Below are 24,019 nucleotides of genomic sequence, written 5' to 3' on the forward strand. Positions count from 1 at the left end.
AAGTGTCTTTGCACCCTTTAGGCTGGTGTACCAGTTGTTTGTGCCCATTTCTGAGGTCTGACCCAACTACAGTAAAATATGCTCTAGCTACATCTGGACTAGATTACTGCAATGCACTCTACATAGGGATACCTTTGGAAAATATCCAAAAGCTTCAGTTGGTCCAGAATCTTGCAATGTTGTCAACGGATGCTCACCCATGAGATCAAGTAACACCTGCCTTACAGTGTCTGTACTGGCTTCCAATTTCTTTCTGGGCACAATTCAGTATGTTTTTTCTTAACATTTTCAAGACTTGGGTCCAGGATGCCACTTTCTGTATCAGCAGGTCCACTCATCAAAATCTTGTGGGAAGGCCTTGTCTGTATCCTGCCAATGGTGGGAGAGGTTGATTGGGACAAGAAATACAACATTCTTGGTGGCTGTACCAATATTATGGAACACTATGCCTCATGAGGTTCCAATGTCTCTATGTTTGATAATCTGACAAAATAAAGTCTTTACAAGCCAGCAAAATGCAGAGTTAATTATAGTGGGGAAAACTGTTGTGACTGTCCTTGCTGAATTTGATATACTTTCAATTTGTGACTTTAATTGAAGTGAACTGACATGTAATTTATGCATCTTAGAAAGGTAGGGCATGTGAACTGCTTAGAGGTTCTGACAATTAAGCAGTAGACAAATTGTTTTAGATAAGTAAAAGTAGGCAAAGTAAGGTAGTGCAATTCCGTAGGCATGTGTTTGTACCTCTAGGTTCTAAACTTTAAAATGTTGTGGAAGAGTCATGGTGAATGATGCAGCAAAAGATTTTAGTTATATGAGCAACTGTAGCAGATGACTACATGACAATGTTTTATCTTGGTTCTGAGGGTTGCAGTAGTTCCAATATGTGTTTTATATTTTTGATGAAAGTTGACAGAAATAGATGCTACACAAATGGGTTGAAGATGTTTGACGGTCATAAAAAGCACTGTAATTCCTGCATGGCAGATGGGAGCACTTTTGACGATTGACTAAGAACAAGCCACTGTAGTGACTAATTTCTGCATTTACTAAAAAAAATGGAATTTTCTGTTAAGAAAATTGTACTTTAGAGGTCTAAGCAATAGATGAAAGATTTAAAATAGATTTAACTATAAAGAGAGATGTCTGTTCCAGTGTCCGTGGCTAAATTACTTTGTATTTCAGCTTGTCCCTCTGTACAAATCTGTGTATTTCTAGACACATACTATTGCTAGATATGTACAATTACACCTACATGCATCCTAGTAAGAACTATGATATAGTATGCAAAAAGTGGTTTATGCTAACAAACATCAGAATAGTTAGCATCAGTAATGAGATATGTGGAGAAGCAGAAGCTCCACTTTAAAGATGAAAAAACAAAAAACCTACGATGCAATGAGGTGGAGAAATGGCCAGTAAGGAGGACAGTGACACATATTGTAGACCGGGCCTGTCATACCTTTTCTTTGTAAAGAACCATGTTTATAGGTGCTACAAAAATTAACATTGTCCACATTAACATTATCCGCGCGCCCCCTCTTAGTGAGATGTTAGTAAAAGCCTTGGACACTTATGTACCTGAAGCAAAATACTGAAGTAAAAATAAACCAGAGACAACCAACATCAGGAAACAATCTGCAACACGTACCAGTCCAGTTTTCTGCAGGCTATTTATGAAAATAACTAGTTTCTTCTCACCAGCATAACACTCTTGCGTCTTGGAGCAGCAGCTGCCTTCAGTTTTGCTGCATGGCAATTCCCCCATAACACAGACTAGCACCCTACTGAAAGTATCAACCTACCTTTATGTGTAGCATTCTATCTTTGTCCATTTCCCTCACAATCTCAAATCAAACGAAGTTGGAGATGGAGACAATCTGCTTGAGTGCAAACTTGTGGTGGGTAAAGCTTTTAAAAAATACACCAGAATTTTTTTTTGGGGGGGGGGAAGCAAAGAGATGCTGATTTGTCATAAAGGTTTCTCAGTTTGAATTGGGGGGGGGGAAGGAAAGGTTGCACACAACAGCCAAAGACTGCATAGTTACTGAACTAGGCTATAGCTGTACCATGTAACAATTTCTCCGTAGCCTGTTAAGCACACTTAAATAAACGTGTATGTGAACGGGACAACTACACAAGAGGACTTGTGCAAAAACTTGAAGCTCAAGCAGTTGTTGGTAACTGGGTTGCATCCAATGAAGTCACTGGACGAGCAAACAACTTCTGCTCATGTAATGGGACTTCCCTCCCTTACGCATCTTGCACTTCCCCAGTTTTCCTCAAGCCTCCAGAGCAGATTTGAGATGAGGGGGGAAGAGAGGGAAAGTTCTATTGCACAAGTGGAAGTCTTGCCACTTGTGCAATGACTTCATTTGATATGACTCTTTAAGGATTGTTTTGCCAGTGCATTAGAAACTGAGGCAATCTCTTGTCTGTTTAAAATTATGCAATGTTACTTACATCATATGCTAAGTGAAAATGTAATTGTGTAAACTTCAAACACAATCCAGAGAGAGCAAGTGTAGATGGCCAACAGAAGAAAGGAACACAAAAAAAGAGACAGACATTAGCTTTACAATCAGAGGAGGGGAAACCCAAAGTAACAGACGAGAACGCAGAAAAAATTGAGAGTACAGATGTCATGACATTTATTAAGAGGCATGCTACAACTAGAGTTGTTAGAAAAAGAGTTAAGTATAGATACTCAAGTAATAATCAGCAAATACACAAAAACTTAAAAGAAATGGAATATACGGCAGTGTACAGAAGTTCAAATTAACCATGCACTACGCAGTTAGAAAATAGGTTTCTTTAATATTTCTTCTTTGCATTTATAACATCAAGTCATCTCAACAACATGGAATCCCTTTCCCCTTCCAATGCCACAAGCTGCTTAACAAATGAAAGCTGGTACTGTTACTTATCAAAATATACAAGATAATTGATGTTTTTTTTAAATATAAAAACCATTTTATACTTGTTCCCAAAAACCTTTTTTGACAGGTAAAAAATGTTGTTATAAATATTTACAGCATTTTCTTGTGTTAGAGTATTTTTTACAAACTTAAAAAGGGAGTTGTGAAGACATGAATAGAGAATGTTTGACTCTTGTAATTGTGCACCATTTTTTCTCTTAATACAGTACTCAGTATCCATTAGCCCCTTGCCTTATGCCATTACATTTGGTTCACATTTTTTTAAAAAAATCTAATTTTCCATTAAGTAGTTCATTCACCAACAACATTCATATAAAAGGCCACTTTACACCGAGTCCTTCAGGAAAAATAGTTTGAGAGAGACAGACAGCGAGAGAAAACTGGCAAGATGTCACAGTAAAACCAGAGCAGACAATCTTTGGTCATTGCAATGAGGTGACAATCTGATGCAACAATTTGCTTGGTCAGCAACTGTATTTTGAGAGTGGGATGAATTATTTTGAGGAACCAGAGAATGAATTTGGAAAAGAATCAAAACATGGTAAGAGATGAATCTAAGTACATAGCTGGTTAGATATTTCACTATCATTCCTAATACTGCACATAGATCCAAGAATTGAAAATTCTACCAAAGCATGCACTCTTAATTTATAATTGAGGATTTCTGGACACAAGGATCCTTGTTGTTTTATTGTTTCCCCAGTTACAAGCTACTGTGACAACCACAAGCCAGATGTCTAGAGTTGAACATGGATTCCTGTGTGGTGCAGCATGATTCATGTTATAATGGTAGAAAGCAAAGGGATAATAAACCCAAACAAAACAGCAACTGACTGCATATATGGACAGTTCATGGGTCATTTGGTTTTTTCTTTTTACTATATAAATACACATTTTTTGAAAACAAGAGTACTGATTCTAAAGACTGACAGATAGCAAAAAAAATTACACAAGTCTACTGAAGGCACATAAACTTTGGTCCCATAATATTTTCTTCTTCGTAAAAACCCTGAAATTAAGTTTTAGAAGTTTTATATTTCTTCAAATAATTCCTAATTGTTAAGATTTGATTTAAAAATTAAGAACAGTCTCATATACCACAGACAGATCTTTGCAAAGACAATTAGGAGTTAGTTTGCTTCAAGAAAATCTCTGTGCAACAGTTTTCAGTACAACTGTTTAAATCTGGCAGTTTTGTTCGAAGTTACCAGTCTACAAAAAAGTCAAGGCAAATAAAAATGGCTTTAATACAGTAAACTGCTCAGCCCCTCTCCTCTGAAAATAGCAGTACATACTACATATAACAGGATGAAGACTGAAAGGGCACATCTCAGGTTTGTCATTCCCAGAAGAAAGCCCATATACAGATATCATAGTTATGATAGTCATAGTTAACTGTGTAGTGGGGAGATTGCAAAATTCACATGCTGTGCTTTATTTTAGGGCAACAAGATTCCACTGCACAGTCTCTCAGTCTGGGGAAAAAGAAGTGTCACACGAACAACTCAAGGCTACATTTAGATATATATATATATAGGCACAAAAAGCCCTCAAGAAATCTTTCAAGCACAAAAATAGTGCAACTGGTGGGAAACATGAAAGGCAACCAAGTTTGGGCAAGACTTAAAAAGAATGTTTCTTTGAAGTTCTGTAACTTGTAAAAATGTCCACAAGGACTTAGTTGATTAATGGTGCAATCAAACCTTTCATTAGAGATTAGAAATCCACCTTCCCCAAATTACTAGTAGGGCTAACAAGCAAAGAGTCCAAGACATAAGGACCCTTGAAGGGCCTGTAGCTATGCCTGCATAAAAATGCACTCTGACCTTCCCGAGTCAGTTTTTTGGGGGGAAATTTCACCTTCCAGTTTGTATCCAAAGCTAGCAGCAGTTTGTTTTTCAGTGTGAAAGCTATAGCGGCTTAGGCTACAATCCAATACATGTCTACTCAGAAGTAAGCTCCATAAGGTTCAGTGGGACTTACTTCCAGGTAAGCGTGTACTGGACTCCAGCCTTAGCTTTTAGAATTATAGGCAACTGTAGGCACTACTCAGTTATGTAAGTGCCAATACCATTTTGCAACACCAGTGAGCCTTAGACTTGTTTATTTTTGAAACCACTTTGGCTCTGGTGTGTTACATGTTCCTTAATTTCATTTGTGAGCATTTCTTTCGTACAATGAGTAGAAGCTTTTATTTACTAAAATGCAAAGCCTCACTTGAGAAAATGTTCCCTTAACCCAGTATACTAAAAGGGGACCTTGGCTGAGGCTGCATAATAAGCAAATATATTTAATTTGATAAAAAGCCAACATATTCAAAGACTTCATTGGCTACAGCCCTATATGCATAATCCACACTCTACAAGTTACAGAAATGCCTGACACAGGAGATTGTGGTATGAACAGCATTCACATTGAAAGCAAGAGCCACATAGTTTTAAATCTCAATCACTTCATCCTCAAAGGTGAATAAAACATTCAGTTCATAAAATGAATGCTAGCAAAGATCAATTAGTCTAGAAAACTGGTTATTCTACACTAAAGGGCTTGTCAAAGATTTTTGCACAGATGGATTTTACCCAATAACCATGTCCTCTTAAATCCTTAATTTTTCAGGACACTCACTGTAGATCTAATTGATGAGAGACCCAATGATAGCATTCTGCAGCAAAGGAATAAAAGGGCAAGAAATGGTTAAGTCATCTTTGTGTTAATCCCAATTAAAGATGTTGCATTGTAGAGCTTATTACTAAGTGGTTTTTGTTTTGATGGGGAGGGGAAAAACAAGATTACTATTACTGTAAATAGAATTACTGTTTAAAATGCAAACCAAGTGTGTACTGCCATTTCTCATATTTGCACCTCATGGAAAAATAATTTCAAAATGAAATCAACCCTAACGTTGAACACACATGCACTACAACAAAGATGATTTATACAGAAGACAACATAATTATGACGAGACTACACAGAATGAGTATATCCAAAATAAATTTTCAAAAAAGGTTTGCCAGCATGTATGCCCTACAACTCAAAGTAGCCAAGAAATGACTACTTATCACTACAATTATTTTAGAAAGGGCGTTTTCTAAGGATTGTGCAGCTGTCTTTCATGTTAAGTTAACCATTTATTTATCTGTTAAACACTATGAAGTTATTTTTGTTTTTTAGATTAGTTAAATCAATAAATTAAATGCTTGCAATGTGTATCAGCATACATATAAGATAGTTCACACACCACACATGCACACACACACACTCCACCCTTGATATTATACATGCTAATGCTCATTCTCAGAACTTGGTTTTTTCCTGCTTCAGTTACATTCATCAACTCCAACAACATTCCCCTTTGTAGCAGCATTAAACGTATGGTGACCAAGTTTAAAAGGTAACTTAGTAAGTTATTCTAAAGAGGAGGCATATTGATTGGGATTCTAATCCAAAAAGCTATTTAATTTATACAACTAAGTAGGCTGTCATCTTGAACATGCTCTACTTGAAGTCATGGTTCAATGGAATAAAAGAGACACATTTAGGCTCAAGTGTCATACCGGAATTATGGACCAATTAAATTGCATTGTTAAACTTGGTACACTAGGCTTTTAAAAATACTGTTTTCAGCCAGCTGAACTCTAGGGTCTCACTGCTACAGAGATGTTACTAAGAAGCTTACATGTCAAAGATAAGTTACCAAGTTACCATTTTAAAGAAAGCTTTGAGCTAGATCTAAAGTTATGGAATTCTTTTTGCTGAACAGCAGCCGATATTCACAGAACAATTTGACTTACTAAAAACCCAAAGACAGAATGAGCGCTACAAATCATTACACTCCTTTTCATTTCTTAAGTCTTTGTGTACATCTTCAACACAATTTAAGGATTAATAACCCTTTTACTTGAGAGGACTACCTTACAAAACAATGAAAAATTTCAGTAGACATAACATCTTGAGACACTTCTAAAAACATTGTTTTACAATCATAGAAATAACTTGTGTATACCTATATTTCTCACACAAAAAAGTAAGATTGCATTTCATCTTCCTCACCAAAGAGGAGCAAACATTCAGTATTGAAGTTGTGATATTTATGAAGGAAAGCCAGTCCACATTTAGTACAGCAAACTGTTGGGTGAAAAGGAATCCTGAGGCAAAATATTCTCAAAGAGCCAATGGCTCAACAGGTTAGATACCATGCAGAAACTGGAGAACATTCTTTAAAACCCAACAGTGGTGTCACACAACTGTAACCCCCAAAATATTGTGAAGAGGCCTATAAGGATGTTCACTGAGTTATCTTCAGTCCCCTAACCATTCCTGTACCAAAGCACCAAAAATCTGATTTGACTATTACTTATTAAAACATTTTTAAAATCACCAAGCATTTAAAAACTAGGACAAAGAAAAAAATCTCACCAAGCCACAATACAAGTTTAAAGATACTTCAGATAAAACTCTAAACTATTGTATCATTATAAGCACATAATAAGGCACATAAGAAATTAAGTAAATACACAGTAATTGTGATTTAAGTATTAGAGATTATAGTGGTACAAAAAACCCTTGAGGTTTAATTTTATATTTTTAAACAAGACCTTACCAAAAATAACCTTTCTAAAAATTTGTCAAACCATATGACAGACCTGAATTTTTTTCCTTAAGAGTGTAAACATTTTTTCTGAAAGAAATGTACAAAACATGAAATCAGGACATATTTCTTTCATTTTTTCAAAACTCTTATTACACAGCATTTCACAGTAATAAAATCTAGTAATCTCTCACACCATGATTTAATACCTAGTTTAAAATGTCACTAAGATCACATTAAAATAATTTACCTGTGTCAATTATACTATTTATTTGAATATTTTTATTTTACTCTGTGGACAAGGAAGGCACTGCCTTTCTTCCAATATTTTCAACAGTTACTGATTAAAATATTGCCTAATTGGTCACAGACCTCCTCCCAACATTCCACATGATTAGTGTTTAAAGTCATCCACTATGTCTATTTGGAAACATTTTGATAATATAGTTTAATGGGGCACAGAAATGTTGTGTAACATTGTTTTGGAATAATAACCAATTATGTTCCTGAAATCATTAAAAAAAGGAAAGGAAAAAAAGAAAAGAAAAAGGGGCTTCTAGTGAAAGTGTTGCATTATTAAATATTACAGAAAAAATGTGGAGGGCTATTAGCCATTTAAACAGAAGTAAATATGAAAATATCATCCCTTGATTCATTAATGTGTATAGAAATATACATGAACCACACAAATTTAATGGTTTAAGGACGCAGCGTTGGTTTTGGCTACTCCAGTCACTGGTTTGAATTTTACTGGTAATTGTGGGCAGAGTCTTAAAAAGAAAAAGGTCACAGAAGTGTCAGATTGTAGATTTGGAGAAGGAAACTCTGAGGTGATGGTTTTCTCCAAGGTCATGATTATGAAGCTCAATAAGAGCCTGGATTGCTTCTTCCATAGAGCCCAACTGAATGAGAGCCATTTTGCGGTCTTTTCTAAAAGTGAAACAAGAAGTAGTTAAGCCATATCAACAGTTCTTTGCTTCCCAAAATCTTAAATGAAAGCATATACAGGACAGAGTGTCTGGATAATCAGCGAAATTGGATCACAAAGTAAGTTCAAACACACAGTTTGGCATGATATAGTCCAGGGATCACCAGTCTTTTTGGACCAGAGGATACATTTCAAATTTTAAAATGCTAGAAGCACTAGTCACAAAATGGCTGCCATGCGGGTATGGCATAATGCAAAATTAGAAAGTAAGTCGTTGTGAAGATTTTCCCATAACTGCATTTCCATACTAGACAAGGCTTGACCTGTTGCATTTCTGCCTGCCATGCAGCTGTTAAAGGCACAAGAACCCTGTTTTCCCCGAATGCCAACCCTAAACCAAACACTAGGCTGCCATCCTGTACCCAGTAATCCAGATATAAGCCCCATTAAACACAAAGACTTACTTCTGAGTAGACATATATACCATTGTACTATAATGCAGGAAAGATACAATCTGGTTGCTAAGGAAAAAAGAAGGGCAAAGTATGGAAACTCCAAGGACAAGGGGGAAAAAGTCAGGAGCAGGAAAAGTGGAATAAAAGGAAGAGCAGCTCTTTAGAACCCAAGATATTCCTACTGTCTGGTGTCCAAACAACCCACTTATCAATCACAGCTCTAACTTCACTCACTGGCAGGAGCAGGCAGGCTGGCTCATTTCACATAAACTGCTTAGAAGGGTATCTGCACATTTTGCTACAAAACTTCCTTTCTAGGAGAGGCAGAGACTTTTTTTAAATGAAAGCTCAGATTATGGGCTACCTGCTTGGGGCACTACTGAAGGTCTTTGTGGGTGACAGGTTACCAACCCCAGTATAGTTTGTAGGCATTTCATGCTGGTATTTTATCCAGCCTTCATCTCAAGAGAGGAATACCAAGAAGCTGAGTTACCAGCTGGATAATATCCCATTCCCTTCCATGTCAGTCTGTCAAAGCCTTACTTCTTGCAAAATGTTAAGCACAGACTTCCAGCTATAGGTTCCCAGCTTCTCTTAACCTTTTTCATAGGAAATTAGGTGTAAGAACAACAACATGTTTCAGTTGTGCAAGTTCATATAATTACATTTTTTCTAGATTCTCTTTCAACATTTTTTTGATTTCATATTATTCTTCATTTCCCATCCATGAGTATGTAATTGACAAGTTCCTTGCATTATTTTACTAATTTACAGTGGAAACTTACGGAAAGAATTTGAAGGCTTTCACAACACATCCAGTACCAGCAAAAAGATTCTTCAGGTCATCAACCGTGACAGAAGGTCTGTAACAGATTAAAGTCCCCAGTTAGCTAAAATATTATACAGCCACGAGAGCAGCTGTATACGATAGTCAGCATGGATTTTTCGCATTCTGCAATGTTAAATTGAAAACATTCCCCATGCCTTTCTGATGCTTCCCATAATCTCATTTCAAAACAAAACCTTACAAAACTTATAGGTCTGAACTCTTAACAACCTTCTAAATTTTCATGGCGATACACAAAACAGGCACAGAGAATCAAGAGTTCAAAGTATAAAAAGAGAGGGGGAAAAACAGATCCTTTTGGCCTTTTTTTGTCAGAGCTCATAATTTGTTGAAATTCATTAAAAATCAGCCATGTTCAGAGTACCTATAATCCTATTCCTGACCTTGCCCCATACACTGACCTTCATCTTCTGCAGTTTACAAGTTAAAAAAATGCCTGGCTGATTTTTAATTAATTTAAGAAATTTAGTATGATAGGGCTGGGCATGCTCAGTAAGAACCAACTGTCAGTGTTCTAAAACCAGGCTCACAGCTGCTTGGCTAGCCTAATCAGGGGGCCACACCCACACCAGACCTTTATTTCACTTCAGACAGTCATGGCTTCCCCCAAAGAATCCTGGGAACTATAGTTTGTGAAGGGTGCTGAGAGGAGACTGTTATTCCCCTCACAGAGCTCCAGTGGCCAAAGTGGTTTAACAGTCAACCGCTCTGATTGAAGCTCTGTGAGGGGAACAGGGCATCTCCTAGCTCCTTTGAAAATTCACTCCATTGAAAATTGTAGTCCACAAGTTACATCCAACCCACCTGAAAGACCTGGAGCGAATCTGCCAAATGGGCCAAAATCCTTCTGACACTCTGTGCAAAGCTGGTACATACCTACCCCAAAAGGCTGAAAGCTGTTATTGCAGCAAAAGGTGGCTTTACCAAATATTAAGGGTGTGTGTGAATACTTATGCAAGCAACATGTTTCAGTTTATGTTTGTTACAAACGTTTCCCAACAAAACCAACGTCACCTTACAATAACTGATTTTGAGTTTCAGTGTTTCAAAATAAAATAACATACAGAACGAAATTACAATGTACCATTTGTAACTCAGTAATATAAGAGCATTGGTCAGGGGCCTGATTACTTTTGCAAGGCACTGTATTTAGCTGTTCATGTCTGGGGCAAGCCCTACAGTTAGGCAGGTGAGTTCAGATGTCATGAAAGAGCAGCAAATTGTTATTTAAGTTGTTATTATCATCATCATTATTGTAATTTTACTGCCAAGGAGGAAGTCACTAGGGCCAGCCCTGCTCATATTTAAATACTTACGGAATGTTGGAGAGGTGCAGAGTGGCAGATGGTGGGAAGATATTTTGGAAGTTCTTTGAGCCAGGTTTCTTAAAGCGATGCAAAGGGCTATTACTATAGTCCTTAGTCAAACCCTGGTCCTCTTGTCCCTCACGAGGAAGTTGTACTGTCAGATGCTTTGAGAGTGTAACACGCAGCACCTTTCCATATAGTTTTTGTCCATTTAAGTGATTCATGGCTAAAATATTTAAGAAAATAAAGAGAACAGATAAAGGTTGTTCCATTGACTGTGCTTCCCTAACTTTTGTTTCAAAAATCAGCTAGTGAAAGTAAGCACATTTCAATGTAGCTTTATTCTCAGTTATGGTTTGCATGTTTCAAATGTTTCAGATTGTCAAAAGGTTCTGAAAGCACATGGTAATATAGCTACTCTGCCATATATTTACTGTCGGTGAAACAGGTTTTCTGCTACAGTCTTTCTGAACATATCTTTCAAATTAATTGTGGAAAATTAAATGGGTTGAATCTAATTGTGCCCTTTGGCTTGCAGAAAAGATTTTTGTTCAATGGATACGTGTAATGAAAGCGGGAAGGGAGGTTCCTTCAATGACTCCTTCCTCCTGAAAACATGCTCCACAGGATTTGGGTACCCTCTAGAACAGTGCAGAAGATGGCACAGGGGACCAGCTAAAATCTCCTCCCCTCCCCTTCTGTAAAGAATCCACTAGATCAAAAGTTAGAATCCACTAGATCAAAAGTTGTTCCTGTGAGCAGAACTGCCCTCACTGGATTCTACCTAACGGCTTAGCTGGATACAAGAACTATCCTGAAAACTGTGGCACCTTAACGTAACAGGAGCGAACACTATCACAACTTCTACAACAGGGATCAAGTATATTGCTCTGAAATTTCAATAACTATTGACATTAATGTTACCTAGTTGGGCTTGGGTTGCATCTGCCATCTGAACTAAGGCATTTTCCTTCTTATTAAACATGATTTTTACACGATGGACATCACCATACACACCTGCAAAAGCAAAACAAGTATTTTTTCAATCTACCTTAGCCACCAAGTTCATTCAAGTATGCTAGGGATAGTTTCAAAGAAAACATATTAAAATTAGGAAGCGGTAAAGCTTATTAGAAATAAAGCCTGACATTGTACAAAAATTACTAGGGAGCTAAATGCATACACCTTCCATATGATTTCATAGATCCAGAGTTTGTTCTATCGTAAGCTCAACAATAATGAATCTGTCCTGAGGTAATTGTTTACTTGGCCCAGTATCAGCATAAGAAGCAAATAACATGCATTTGATTATCAGTGTTTGTGCTGAACACAGCTGAGAATGCAGCAAGAACTAGCAAAGAATATTGAAAAGCGTGTGTATGAAAACTGTAGACATATCCAATTAAAATAGCCTATCTCCCCAGTAAATGGTAAGACAGCAACAGGCAACCTCAGGCCCTGGGGCAAAATGTGACCCTCTAGCCCTATCTATCTGGCCCTCAGAGCTCTCCCCTAAGCCACACCCCTCCTCAGACCATTCTCCTTAGGGGCCTTACTTTGCACCCCAAATGTTTTTGCACAGCTGGAATATGTCCTTGGGCTCCTGCTGAAGGAAGGACGGGATATAAATCAAATAATGAATAAATAAATAAATAAACTCTGATAATGCCTCTTGTCTGTCTGGATGGAGGATAGAGAGCGATGTGCTAGTGTATGTAGAAATTACCTGTCTGTACAATGGTAAAATTTACATTCCTTGCTCTGCCTATTTTTGCCTCTGGTGCTTGCCATCATTGGCATGTGGCCCTCAGAAGGTTGTCCAGAAGGGAATGTGGCCCTCGGGCTAAAAAAAGCATCTGTTCAAAGATGCAACTACTTCCAGCTTGCAGTTAATTGCCACATGCAGACGACTCAGCAGAATTTTAAGAAACACAAACCAATACAATATGAAGAATCAGTCCCTCAGATAGTAACTTTATTATTTTGATTTTATTTTGTACACAAACCAACTTACCAAACAGAATAAACAGTCCATCTGGTGTGATTGCCTGCATAAAATCACAAAGACAAGTTTTTTAAAGAGTAACGTATTAAAAAAGAAGAGCTACCCCAATTATCTTAGGGCAACCTTGACAGACAGTCAGAGCATTAGTATGTAATATTGTGAATTAGAATATTAGTGCTATTCTGAAGTAAAATGACTTCAAATACCCTCTGCCCCAAAATTTGTTCTAATAAAATTCACAATATGTTATTTCAGTTATATTTTTAATTGTTAATACTGGTTATTATTCAATTTCTAGTTCAGATTTTGGTTTAAGTGCCGTGGCTTTTATTACTGTGTTTACATCATAACTGGACTACTATATATCAGTCTTACATCAGGATTGAGATTGCTAACAAGCAAAACAGAATTTCCAGGCATTCCAGTAACTCCTGGGATAGCCATTCGCCCAGTCATAGCAGAAGTGGTGATTGCAAGAGGACCAAGTGCACTGGGAACAGCTGAGACTGACAGACCTAAAAAAGTCAAAATAGTTCCATAAAACATTTTAGAAGATGCATGTGGCAGTGCAATTTTTATCTCTCATTTTAATACACAAATTCAGATTGGAACACTAAACAATAGATGTGTCATAAATAAGAAAAGGCTCTGCAATTTATTGTTCCCCACTTGGTTAAAATGGTACAAATAAATCTTTGATAAGGCAAATAAATAACAACATTGGTAAGACAAAATCAAACTGTACTGTCCCAGTCTTATGACCTCTCAATTTTTGATGAGATAAGATTCCTTTCAATACATTGATTTTCAGATCTCATGCTTCCTGGTAGCAGTTAAATATACATACAAATAAAACAGCTCCACCACATGATTCACCTTAACATGTCAAAAGTGTTTTCCTGTCCTACGACAGATGAATGACCAAATGCCCTGACCTCTCTAATTAGAACTAGGTACAGAAAAGGAGAAAATACACTGTTGAAACTATAGACATGTTTTTACAATATCATGGCCTACATATACACAATTAGAGTGCTAGCACCTTCATGTACTCCAATGCCCATTTAATCAATTAGCAAAAAACAGACAAGTTTTAAATATACTAAAAAGGACTTGCCTGCTTGAGGAAAGCCAATGGCAGGAGCAAAACCAGCAGCCCCTGCATATGGTGAGGAGATGATACCTGGAGTGCCTAAAATGGGAAACAAATTAACTGAGAATGCAAAAAGACTAGCTTCCAGGAGAAAACACTTTCAATTGCTCAAAAGGTCCCTGTATTAGCCTGTAATGAATTTGAAACTGTGATGAAATGAGAAAAGAAAAATCAGTTTTTTTCATCCAAAATGTACAGTTTTACCGACTTAATCTGAGGACTATTTAGAGAAAAACATTGAATGGCAAAGTAACATTGAATATTTAGGTCAAGCCACAGCTCTAAAATGAAAAACCAACAACACACTGCATAAATAGTAAGCCAGAAGAGAAATATTAGAAATTTATTTTATGTAGAGATCGTTCTGAACAAACTCAACTACATTTTCTGAAGCATGCTCACACACCTCAACTGTGATACTTATGAAATTAGCAGCAAATTGTTACATAAACAGCTGCAGCTTGTCCTTCCAATCTAAACAGACTCAGCAGCTTCCTACACCTCTTATCTTCAGTCACAATATGGCAGTTAAATACTGCAAAAACACTATATATTAAACACTTATAATACGTGGATTGGCATCATGCCTAGTATTGGCAATATAGGAATTAATCATTTATTCACAGTTGCGATTTCCATTATAATTCATTATATAACCAACCAGCAACAAAGTGCTTATTCAGTATGGCAGGGCCTGCATGTATACTGATACCAAACACAGACACAAAATACCTGCCATTCTCACCTCAAATAGCAAAAATTCTAGCATGCAAATATTAATGGGCTGCCTAACTTATGGCCATCTATAGTGAAAAGCAGTCTATAAATATTGGAAATAAACAAGGAACACTTCTTTTGCGTCACTGGGGTGGCTATCCTAATTAAGTAATGAGCACACCAGATCCTAGAACCCAGGTATGACTATTAGCTGCAGAAAGGAAATAATCTCTCAGGCTTAACATTGAACCTCCATTCCCCCCTCCAATTAGAACCAGCTGCCATCTACTTGGCATTTTGAATCCTTTAAATTACCATGGCTATTTGTGTATTCACTCTACAGCTATAAACCCTGAAACACTGGAAGAGAAAATTCACAACACACTGCTTTTCAGTTTACAATGCACCCTGTTCACAAAAATAGAAATGCAGTGTTTTGTGAATTCTCCAATATTCTACAACTTCTATCAGTACACCACTCTCGTGAAGCTCCAAAACATACAAGATCATCACAGTAAGTAACATATGGAACAGTCCACAGGCTGGAGAAAATCTGAAAAAGCTATAAAGCCAGGTATAATTCAGAGGCTGACACAGTTTTAAGCATATTTGTTCCATTCTAATACTGATCTTACCCTGGCTAGTCAGAAGAGACTGGTCCCATTTGCAAGGAATATTAACATCTCTCTGCAACAGGGAAGGTTTCCACCAAACTGTAAGGAATAGTAAGCCTTTTTTCAAAAAACCCTCAAACTCAGATTCTCAGACTTGATTTTTTTTATTGTGAACTCCACTGGGAACAGTTAAAATGAAAGGCAGTCCACAGATATATTAAATATTAAATAATATTTTATTTGATTCAGTCAAGCTTATGAATCAAGTTTTAAGATTGAGAGCAATTTCATAATATGCAGTGTTCTTTAGAGAAGAACAGGAAGGCTCAGAACCTGTTACTTTGTTGCACACCTCAGAATGGAAGTTATAGGGCAGCACCAAGTTGTGCAAGATGTCATCCTACAAAAACCTCCTTTGGTCTAAAATGCCACAGACCCGTCACCATAAAGAAGAACAGGAATGAGGTGACAGGTGACTCAGGGAACGAGAGGGAGCAAGATTTCTGTGGTAATTGGAGGAGACAATCTCAAGCTGGTGAATGGTGCCATTTCCTAGAGAGGTCAGGAGGCTCTGTGCAATCATTAGCAACAAAGTGCTGCCCTAGAGAAACTTTACCAGCTGACTCTAGGATGCAGGCTAGAAGTAATAAACAGGTGCATGCTCCTATTAGTGACCTATTTCCAGAATTCCATCTATACCAAAGACAGTAAGATATGTTGGAAGTGGGGCAACAGCAACTGCTGTTTGGGTTTTTTGTTTGTATTCCAGAAGGCAGATAAGGGTTAGGGTACTCCAGCTGGCTAGGCTTGCCTACCTTTATCTGTGCTCTTTTCAATCTAACTTCCTTTCACTGTAAATTGATATGCTCAAGGAAGCTGACCCGCCCCTCCTTTTTTTGTCTTCTTAATGTTCAACTGTCCGAGGAGAGAGAAGACATCTGACTTCGTTCTGTCTCCTGAACCATGAGGGCAATGCCCAAGTCTGGACATTGCATCTCCAACTTAGTTAGAACTAGGTATACCTTTCCTATCTACTATGTATAAATAAAGTAGCTTTTTCTTATTTTATTAAGTCTATACTGTCAGTGATTTATAAATGCAGAGTAAAAGCCTGCTTCTTAGATAAATACACACACTGGCACACACAGCTCAGACCGCTGTTACTCTCCATATACATTACAAGATAAAAGTCAAAACTGGACATTCTTTCATATCAGAGTGTCATTAGAGGTGCATTTGATGTAAAAGCATATTGTAAAAGCATACTCTTAGGGAATTATTCTTCTGCCATTATCATAACTGAGATATTTTTTATACTTTCACTTAAATATTCAGAGTTGTATCTAACAATGTTGCTGTAAGTCTTCCATCAGAGAACAGGGAGGGAAATGATTTTCAGTGACTCCTCCTCTCCCCTGCAGCCCCCCAATGTGCCCAAGAGCGCTGGGGATCCTTGAGCAGATGACAGGGCTACAGGCAGGAGGGAGAACTGCTGAAAATTACCTCCCTCTCTGTTTTGCTGACAGAAGTCTTACTGTCAACTAAATGACACTATTGGATATAACGCTCGTTCTACAGTTTTTAAACGTTATTTTTTTAACCAGCCTAACTTACAACAGAACCCACTAATTTGATAAACAGGACTTTTCAAAACAATCTTTCCCAAGTGATGGCATGTAAACTTCACAACCATTCAACACTTCACATTTATTTTCAGTACATGCGTGCAAAAATAAATGAATCTCACCTTTATGCTAAAAGGGAAAAGGAATTTGTTTCATCCTGGACCTACAAGGATTATGCCTGTCAAAATGTCTCCTCCCACACTGACTGACCCAGCCTCTGCAGTCGGTGGGGGGAGGAAGGTGCCTCTTGTCATCCTGCCAGTGGGCTTGACTTGCTAAGCAGCGACGATACAGCCTTCCTTTGTTTTGGTGCTCTGACTGTAGAATTTCTGCACCCTGGAGGCACAGATGGCAATAATCTTGTTGGTCTTCAGTCACCAAATAAACAGATCTGCTGGCCTTCAGGATGAAATTAGTTGATGTTGCCAGTGATTCAAGGTGTTTTTCCTGCACTGCTTTTTTAAATTAATGATTGGTTTTAAGCACTGTATTTTACTGTTTTACGCTGCATTTGGTACATAAAATAAACACACATAAATTCTTACCAAAAGCAGCAGCCATAGTGGGATCAATGGAAGGCTGTCCATCACCTGAAGGAAGGTCCAAACGAGTAAAATCTCTGCTTTTATCATTGTTGTATTTTACATTAAGGCTTGTTAGCTTGGAGAAATCTATACGAAGAGTGCAGCAAGCATTGTAAATATTTTGACCATCAAGAGCCTGTGACAGAATAGAACAGTTGAGCTGAGTTTATGAAATCCTAATCTTTTACAAAGTTGTATGCTGTACTAATATATGGAAGTCAATACTTATGGCGATCTTCAATATGCTTTGGACTTAGCAGAAGCAGCAAGCAGATAGCTAATGAGAATTTCTTGTACCATTCCCTGTTTTTCTCAGTCCACTGTCTAATGTACACTGCAGTATACAGTTCCTTAATACAGAACAGTAGGGCCCCGCTTTTTGGCATTCCACTTCTCGGCTTTCCGCTAATACAACAGTTTTCTTCAGGGTTGGGGGAAGGGGGGCCACGTGCGTGCATCTGGACCGAGGGAGGGACAGCCACTAACCGGGCAGGCTGGCGTAAGCAGCGCACTCGTTTCCAGAAAGTGACTCCCTCCTCACTCAGGAAGGTAAGCAATTTTAAGATAAGCAATGTGTGTGCACCAGCCTGCCCTGGCACCCGCACACATGCCCCACCTACCTACCAGGCAGGTGGGGGGGCAGGAGGTTGAGCGGACAAACGAGCAATCGAGCAGGAAGAGAAAGCGGGTGCGGGCGGGCAGGCTGTCGCAGCTGCCATGAGCTCGCTGAAGCGGCTCTTCTTGCTGATGTGGTGCGTGTGGGGAACTGCGGGCGGCAGCGCTTGTTTTGGCGGGTGTCAGGAGTCCGTGGAGGTGACTTCCTTTGCCCTTCCTTTCCCATCTTGAGGCTCGCATCTGTGGCCTGAAGTCCTTTACCGGAGCTCGCAGCTGCGGCTCCGGTTGGCTGTGTGTGGGGAAGGCTTTGTCCTTAATCGGCTGCCTTGGGGCTCACTACTGCGGCCCTAGGATCCTTACCAGAGCTTGCAGCTGCGGCTCCGTTTGACTGTGGGGAGGAGGCGGCTGTCCATTCTCTTCCTTCCTAAAGTTCAGGCGGGGCTTGCAGTGCCTCTGACAGCCTGCGGCGGAAGGGGAGCACTACTTCCCCATCACAACGAGGGCAAGTGAGTGAACGAAAGAGGGGAGAGGGCGAGCGAGCGGGGGGCAGGGAGAGAGGGTGAGCGAGCGAGGGGGAGGACAAGCAAGGGAGCCGGTGGAAGTTTTTATATGCATTAATGCTATGTTCCACTTTTCGGGAATTTTCGCTTTTCAGCAGGGTTCTGAAACCTAACCCACCATATGAGTGGGGCCCTACTGTATTACCACCATATCCCTTCAACATATACATCCAAATGCAACAAACAATTGCATCTGTTTTGTCCTGATTGGTCATGCTTATGATATATCATTAATACTTTTCCAGTTAAAGTATTTACAGTTACAATTGTTAGTAACATACAACAGACGTTTTATTGAAATTGCAAAGGAAAACTGTTCTGTAATTTGTTAGCATTTTATTTATTTATTTATTACATTTATACCCTGCCTTTCTTTTTCATGAAACCAAAGGCGGCTTACATATGGTTCCCAAGTGGTCTCCCATCCAGGCACTGACCAGACCTGACCCTGCTTAGCTTCAGCAGGGAGCTGGCCTTATGTGCCTTCAGACCATAGCCTGGGATGTAATGAAGACTTTTTCGTACTCATCCCACCATTAATTCTTTGGGCCCTTTATGCAATATCTTGAGTGTACAAGATAATTATGAAACAACTATACAAGGATAGACTTATGTGGGCAATCATTGCACTGTTATGTGCCCCATATTCTAGCACTGGTATGAACACATTCTAGCAATTCCAAATGGGATAATAGTGTGACAGAACATCAAGAAAATTAAGACAGATGTTAACGTCAAAGTCATATGCAGCATTGTTAACATGGTCAAAATTCAAAACACATCAGGTGCACAGTTATGCACTTACCATTTTGGCATAATGTGCATTCACTGGATCAGCATACTGAAGCAAGGCCTGAAACTGATTGTTTTTTGTGAAAGTAATAATCTTCAAGACTGTCCCAAACTTGGAGAAGATCTAAGTAAAAATTCAGATAGTCAATTCACATTTCAATGCTTTCCAGAAAAGTCTGAGATGTAAACTATATGCATATCCCGAATAATCAGTGTTACTTCCTAAACTTGTAGACAGAGACACTTTCCTATTGTGAGAGCCATCATTAAGTGAAAGAAATAAAATACAGCTATGCCCAAGTACAATCGTTCAGTTCTATTACTACTTATATTGTAGAGTGAAACAAATCCCACTTGATCATTTAAATGTTTTATAGGGAATGAATGTTTACATGCCAAAGCTAAAGAGTACCACAGGATTGATAGCATATTTAAATGAATACTTAAAATAACCCATACTAACCTTGGATTAAATTTTCAGATCTTTCTTTTTAGCCTAAGCAAACTTGGAGGAAAAAAACTATCATCGTAGTCTAGTAAAAACTAGTTTTCTCAACATCATTTGAGAACAATCTGTACTCATGTGCCCTAAACAACTTAGGTCCAAATATCTGAAAGACTGCATCCTTCCCTACAGACCCTTCTGATGAAGGGGGGGGGAGCACTCTTGGTAGTTCCACTGCCCTCAGACGTTCAGGGGAGTGGAGGCAGCCTGGGAGAGGGCATTCTCTGTGGCAGGACCTAGATTGTGGAATTCCCTTCCAACAGAGGTGCATCTGGCTATATCATTACATAGTTTCCTTCATATGCTGAAGAAGCACCTCTTTACCTGGCCTTTGACACCTAAGATGGACCCACCCTATTCCTAACCGTTATTTGTTTTAAACTGTTTTTAATATTGAATTGGTATCTTATCGTGAAGAACAGGTAAGAAATAAAATAAATTTATCTATCAATCAATAAATCACTACTGTAGGAGTGTATGAGGAAGGGAACACGCTGCACCCTGAACACAGGTGTGCAGCCCTTTGACCAAATCATTGCTGCTGTTCACTCTAATCTTTACAGGTCTATGCTCTCTCTAGCAAATAAGCCTCACTTGATGTCCTTCCCTTGTCAAAGAAAGCCTTGTAATGGAATAGATGAGTGGCCCACTACTATGAAAGACCACTCCTGAATTAAGGCCACAGGGAGGACGTATTAGAGGAGTAAGCGTCTAACATTTTGTTTTCCAGGGCCAAACACAACAATGAATAAGTAATCTGCATTTTTGTTACAGTTTCTTACCTGATATAGCACTTCTAGACTTACAGGGTAGAACAGATTTTCAACTATAATTCGAAGAACAGAACTCTGAGCAGGAGGTAGTCCACCCTCAGTAGCTAGAGCACCAGTAAGAGCCAGACCTCCAGACTGCACAGCATTCACTGCTTGTAATGCAGCTTGAGCTCTCTAAGGGAGGGGGTGGAAGGAAATGATAGGATATTTTTTTAATGTATTGTACATACCACCATAATCTGCACACTAATTATGCTAAGAATTAAATCTGGATGAAATCAACAGGGCCTAAAAGCATAATTTTACACTTCCTCTCTCCAATGAACCCAGCATGCAGATTACTCACCTGGAACATGCACTAGTGAGGGTTACTGATTTTTCATTCTGTTGTATTCAAGTTAATGGAAAGTAGTATCTTAAACAAGTTTCAAAGTATGCTTTTGGAGCAATTTAGTAGCTAATGTTGAATTCTTAAAATAAATTTGTTTTCTAGACTCTCCAGATCACCATTTCCTTTTGACAGTCATGTGTCTTCAGATGCTTATGCAACTATGCTATAGTACCAACAATACCCATGGGTTTATAGAATGAATCCTCAGGATGCTATTAATTCCCCAGTCTGAGGTTCAGAGAGAATGGTCCTTTCCTACTTTGAGTAAGCTCTTTAAAAAGTTTTGTCTTTCATAACTAGGCTGGACAGTATAGCTGGTAGGTTAAGGTTAATGGTGTACTGACTAGAGATATGAAGGTGGGGGGGTTCCCACCTATCCCTAAGGACTTCTAAGTTTTTCCACTGGAAAAATTGGGAATTTGGGGGAACACTGAAAAACCTGAAATATAATGTTCTCTCTTTTTGAATGGGTGAAATGTTTTAATCAGAATATTTATTTCATTTATTATTTGCTTCCCATGAGGCATCCTGAAGCAATTTACAATATAATACAAGTCTGAAGTTAAGCCCAACTGCTTTTCAGCAGTGGTAAGCAAGAGAAGATAATGTACTGAGCAGGGGTTGGACTTGATGGCCTTATAGATCCTTCCATCTCTACTAGTCTATGATTCTATTCTATGGTGCACACCAAAATTGCTTAAGGGGAAGAGAGAACAAGAAATGTATGCTGTTTCTAAACCAGTCTAACCTCATAAGGGAGGAAGAAAGCCAGTTCCTCTTTTCCAGGTTGATAGATGTCATTGGCTCATGTAAATCTGACTGGAAGTGTACCAGAAGGAATACACCAGATAAGCCAACTACTAAATATTTGGTTCACACATGCCTGGAAATGAACAGGGTCTGGCTGCTTTGAGTGGGAAAGTGATCATACTCGTTATAGTAACTGGATATTACAGTTTTTTATTATTATTTATTAAATTTCTATCCTTCCTCCCAGAGTGAGCCTAGGGCAGCAAACAAGGGGCAACACACTAAAACCTTCTAAAAACATCTCAAAAATAAAACATCTTTTAAAAATGTTCAAAAAAAGCCATGTAGAAAAATCTTAAAAAGCAATTTAGACCAAGCCTTTTGCATCCTGTATTGCAGGCGTCACCGACATGGCAACTATGGGTGCAATTATGCCTTTGTGATTTTCCCCGAGTACCCATGAAGTCTCTGAGCTCCCCCACTCACTGCCCCCTTGGTCACAAAGTGGTGGTGGTTACTTTTTTCTTCCTTGAAATGTACTAAGACCTGAAAGTGAAAGATGCAAAAGAGATTCTCTTTACCGCTTCTTCCATCAGTTCTAAGCACTTTTCCAGAGTCAGATTATTCTTCTGGATCAGACTTTATTCAAATCCCTTGGAAAAGCAAAGTGTACATGCGCACTCTCTATTTCTGTCTCTTGGGGGAAGGACTGATCCAGGGGAAAGAAGTGACCAGAGGGGGTGGTGCCCATAGCACTTGCTCAAAAATCCAAATGTGCCTACAGGCTTAAACGTTGATGATCCCCAATGTATTGGAGACAACTGTACACTTGCTACATTTTGTAGAAGTTTGAGTCTGCAAGATTTGCAGCCCCAACAACCCTTTTTTCTTGCAAACTGTAGAATATGAGTTTCTGATACAGAAGAAGTCATGTTTGTTCATGCAGCAGGGTCCTAGAATTTGGGTCTGCTGTGTTAAGGATGGATGTGCAATCTAGACAATCAACTGCTAAGGGGTAGCAACAGGAGGAGTGCAGGAAAAGGAAAGATACCTTTGATTTGGCAATTAAATATTGCAATAGTACAAATACAATAATGCATATTGTACTTGTGTCAAAGAATGGGAAAAGGGGGTAACTGATCTCCTAGTCATCTTCAGACAATCTACTCTTATAAACAACCTCCAACATTCCTATCTTCATGTACAAAGGGAGCTGAAGTTCAATTACCTGTGTTTAAAATCAAAACATTGGCCTGCCTTCAAGTAAGTAAACTGAAGGCTTATGAAAATGGGATGTTTAAGTGGTTTAAATGTCTTTGACACATTAATCGTTTTAATGAATGTCATGTATTTTTCTCAAAAGTGACATACTTACAGCCTGATTGGGTAGATTGTCAGTCTTAAGTTCTCTGTGATTGGAATACTGAATATAAACAGGCTGACTGCGGAGGTGAGGAGTAACAGGAGTGTAGTAGTTCACCATAGTAACTGCAGCTTCTTCTGAAGCCATTTCTAGGAAAGCCTGCAATTAACACAGAGGAACAATTTCTTTGCAAAACCACTTTCACTAACAAAAACTACACAAACTGTTGATGCTATATTTGCTTTGTACTTTATCAATACATCTACTTACAAAATAAAATGTATTTTTACTTAAGCTAAGAAATATTTGCTTAAAAAGAAGCAGCTCCTTATAATTATTATGTAAATGTAAGTTATACTGCAGCACAAAGACCCTAGCCAAACTAGGATTCTGCTATGCTGAGTACACTTCTTAGCATTCATATGTTGATGGCATGCCATCAACTTGGAAAAAGAGGTATTTATCAATGTATGCCCCCAAACAGTTTGCAGATTTTGTTTTTATT

The 24,019-nt window shown here is 38.4% G+C and overlaps 1 protein-coding gene across 7 annotated transcripts in view; it reads right to left on the reverse strand.

Moving 5' to 3' along the window:
* Positions 1-2,643: 2,643 nt before the first annotated feature.
* PTBP3 (polypyrimidine tract binding protein 3) overlaps positions 2,644-24,019 on the reverse strand; it is a 61,049-nt gene continuing 39,673 nt past the window's right edge. For 6 of the 7 annotated variants that reach the window (XM_061632343.1, XM_061632325.1, XM_061632364.1 and 3 more), the window contains 12 exons: positions 23,527-23,673; positions 21,020-21,184; positions 19,746-19,856; positions 17,727-17,901; positions 15,578-15,655; positions 14,190-14,264; positions 13,448-13,587; positions 13,082-13,115; positions 11,992-12,084; positions 11,077-11,293; positions 9,699-9,776; positions 2,644-8,460 (listed from right to left, as the gene is read on the reverse strand). In XM_061632343.1, coding sequence (XP_061488327.1) covers positions 8,328-8,460; positions 9,699-9,776; positions 11,077-11,293; positions 11,992-12,084; positions 13,082-13,115; positions 13,448-13,587; positions 14,190-14,264; positions 15,578-15,655; positions 17,727-17,901; positions 19,746-19,856; positions 21,020-21,184; positions 23,527-23,673 — 1,446 coding nt within the window. In that variant the 3' untranslated portion in view covers positions 2,644-8,327. The remainder of the gene's footprint in view (positions 8,461-9,698; positions 9,777-11,076; positions 11,294-11,991; positions 12,085-13,081; positions 13,116-13,447; positions 13,588-14,189; positions 14,265-15,577; positions 15,656-17,726; positions 17,902-19,745; positions 19,857-21,019; positions 21,185-23,526; positions 23,674-24,019) is intronic. The other variant, XM_061632332.1, reaches the window with a different exon arrangement.

This window comes from Rhineura floridana, chromosome 1, assembly GCF_030035675.1.
Source record: "Rhineura floridana isolate rRhiFlo1 chromosome 1, rRhiFlo1.hap2, whole genome shotgun sequence".
NCBI classification, from domain to species: domain Eukaryota; kingdom Metazoa; phylum Chordata; class Lepidosauria; order Squamata; family Rhineuridae; genus Rhineura; species Rhineura floridana.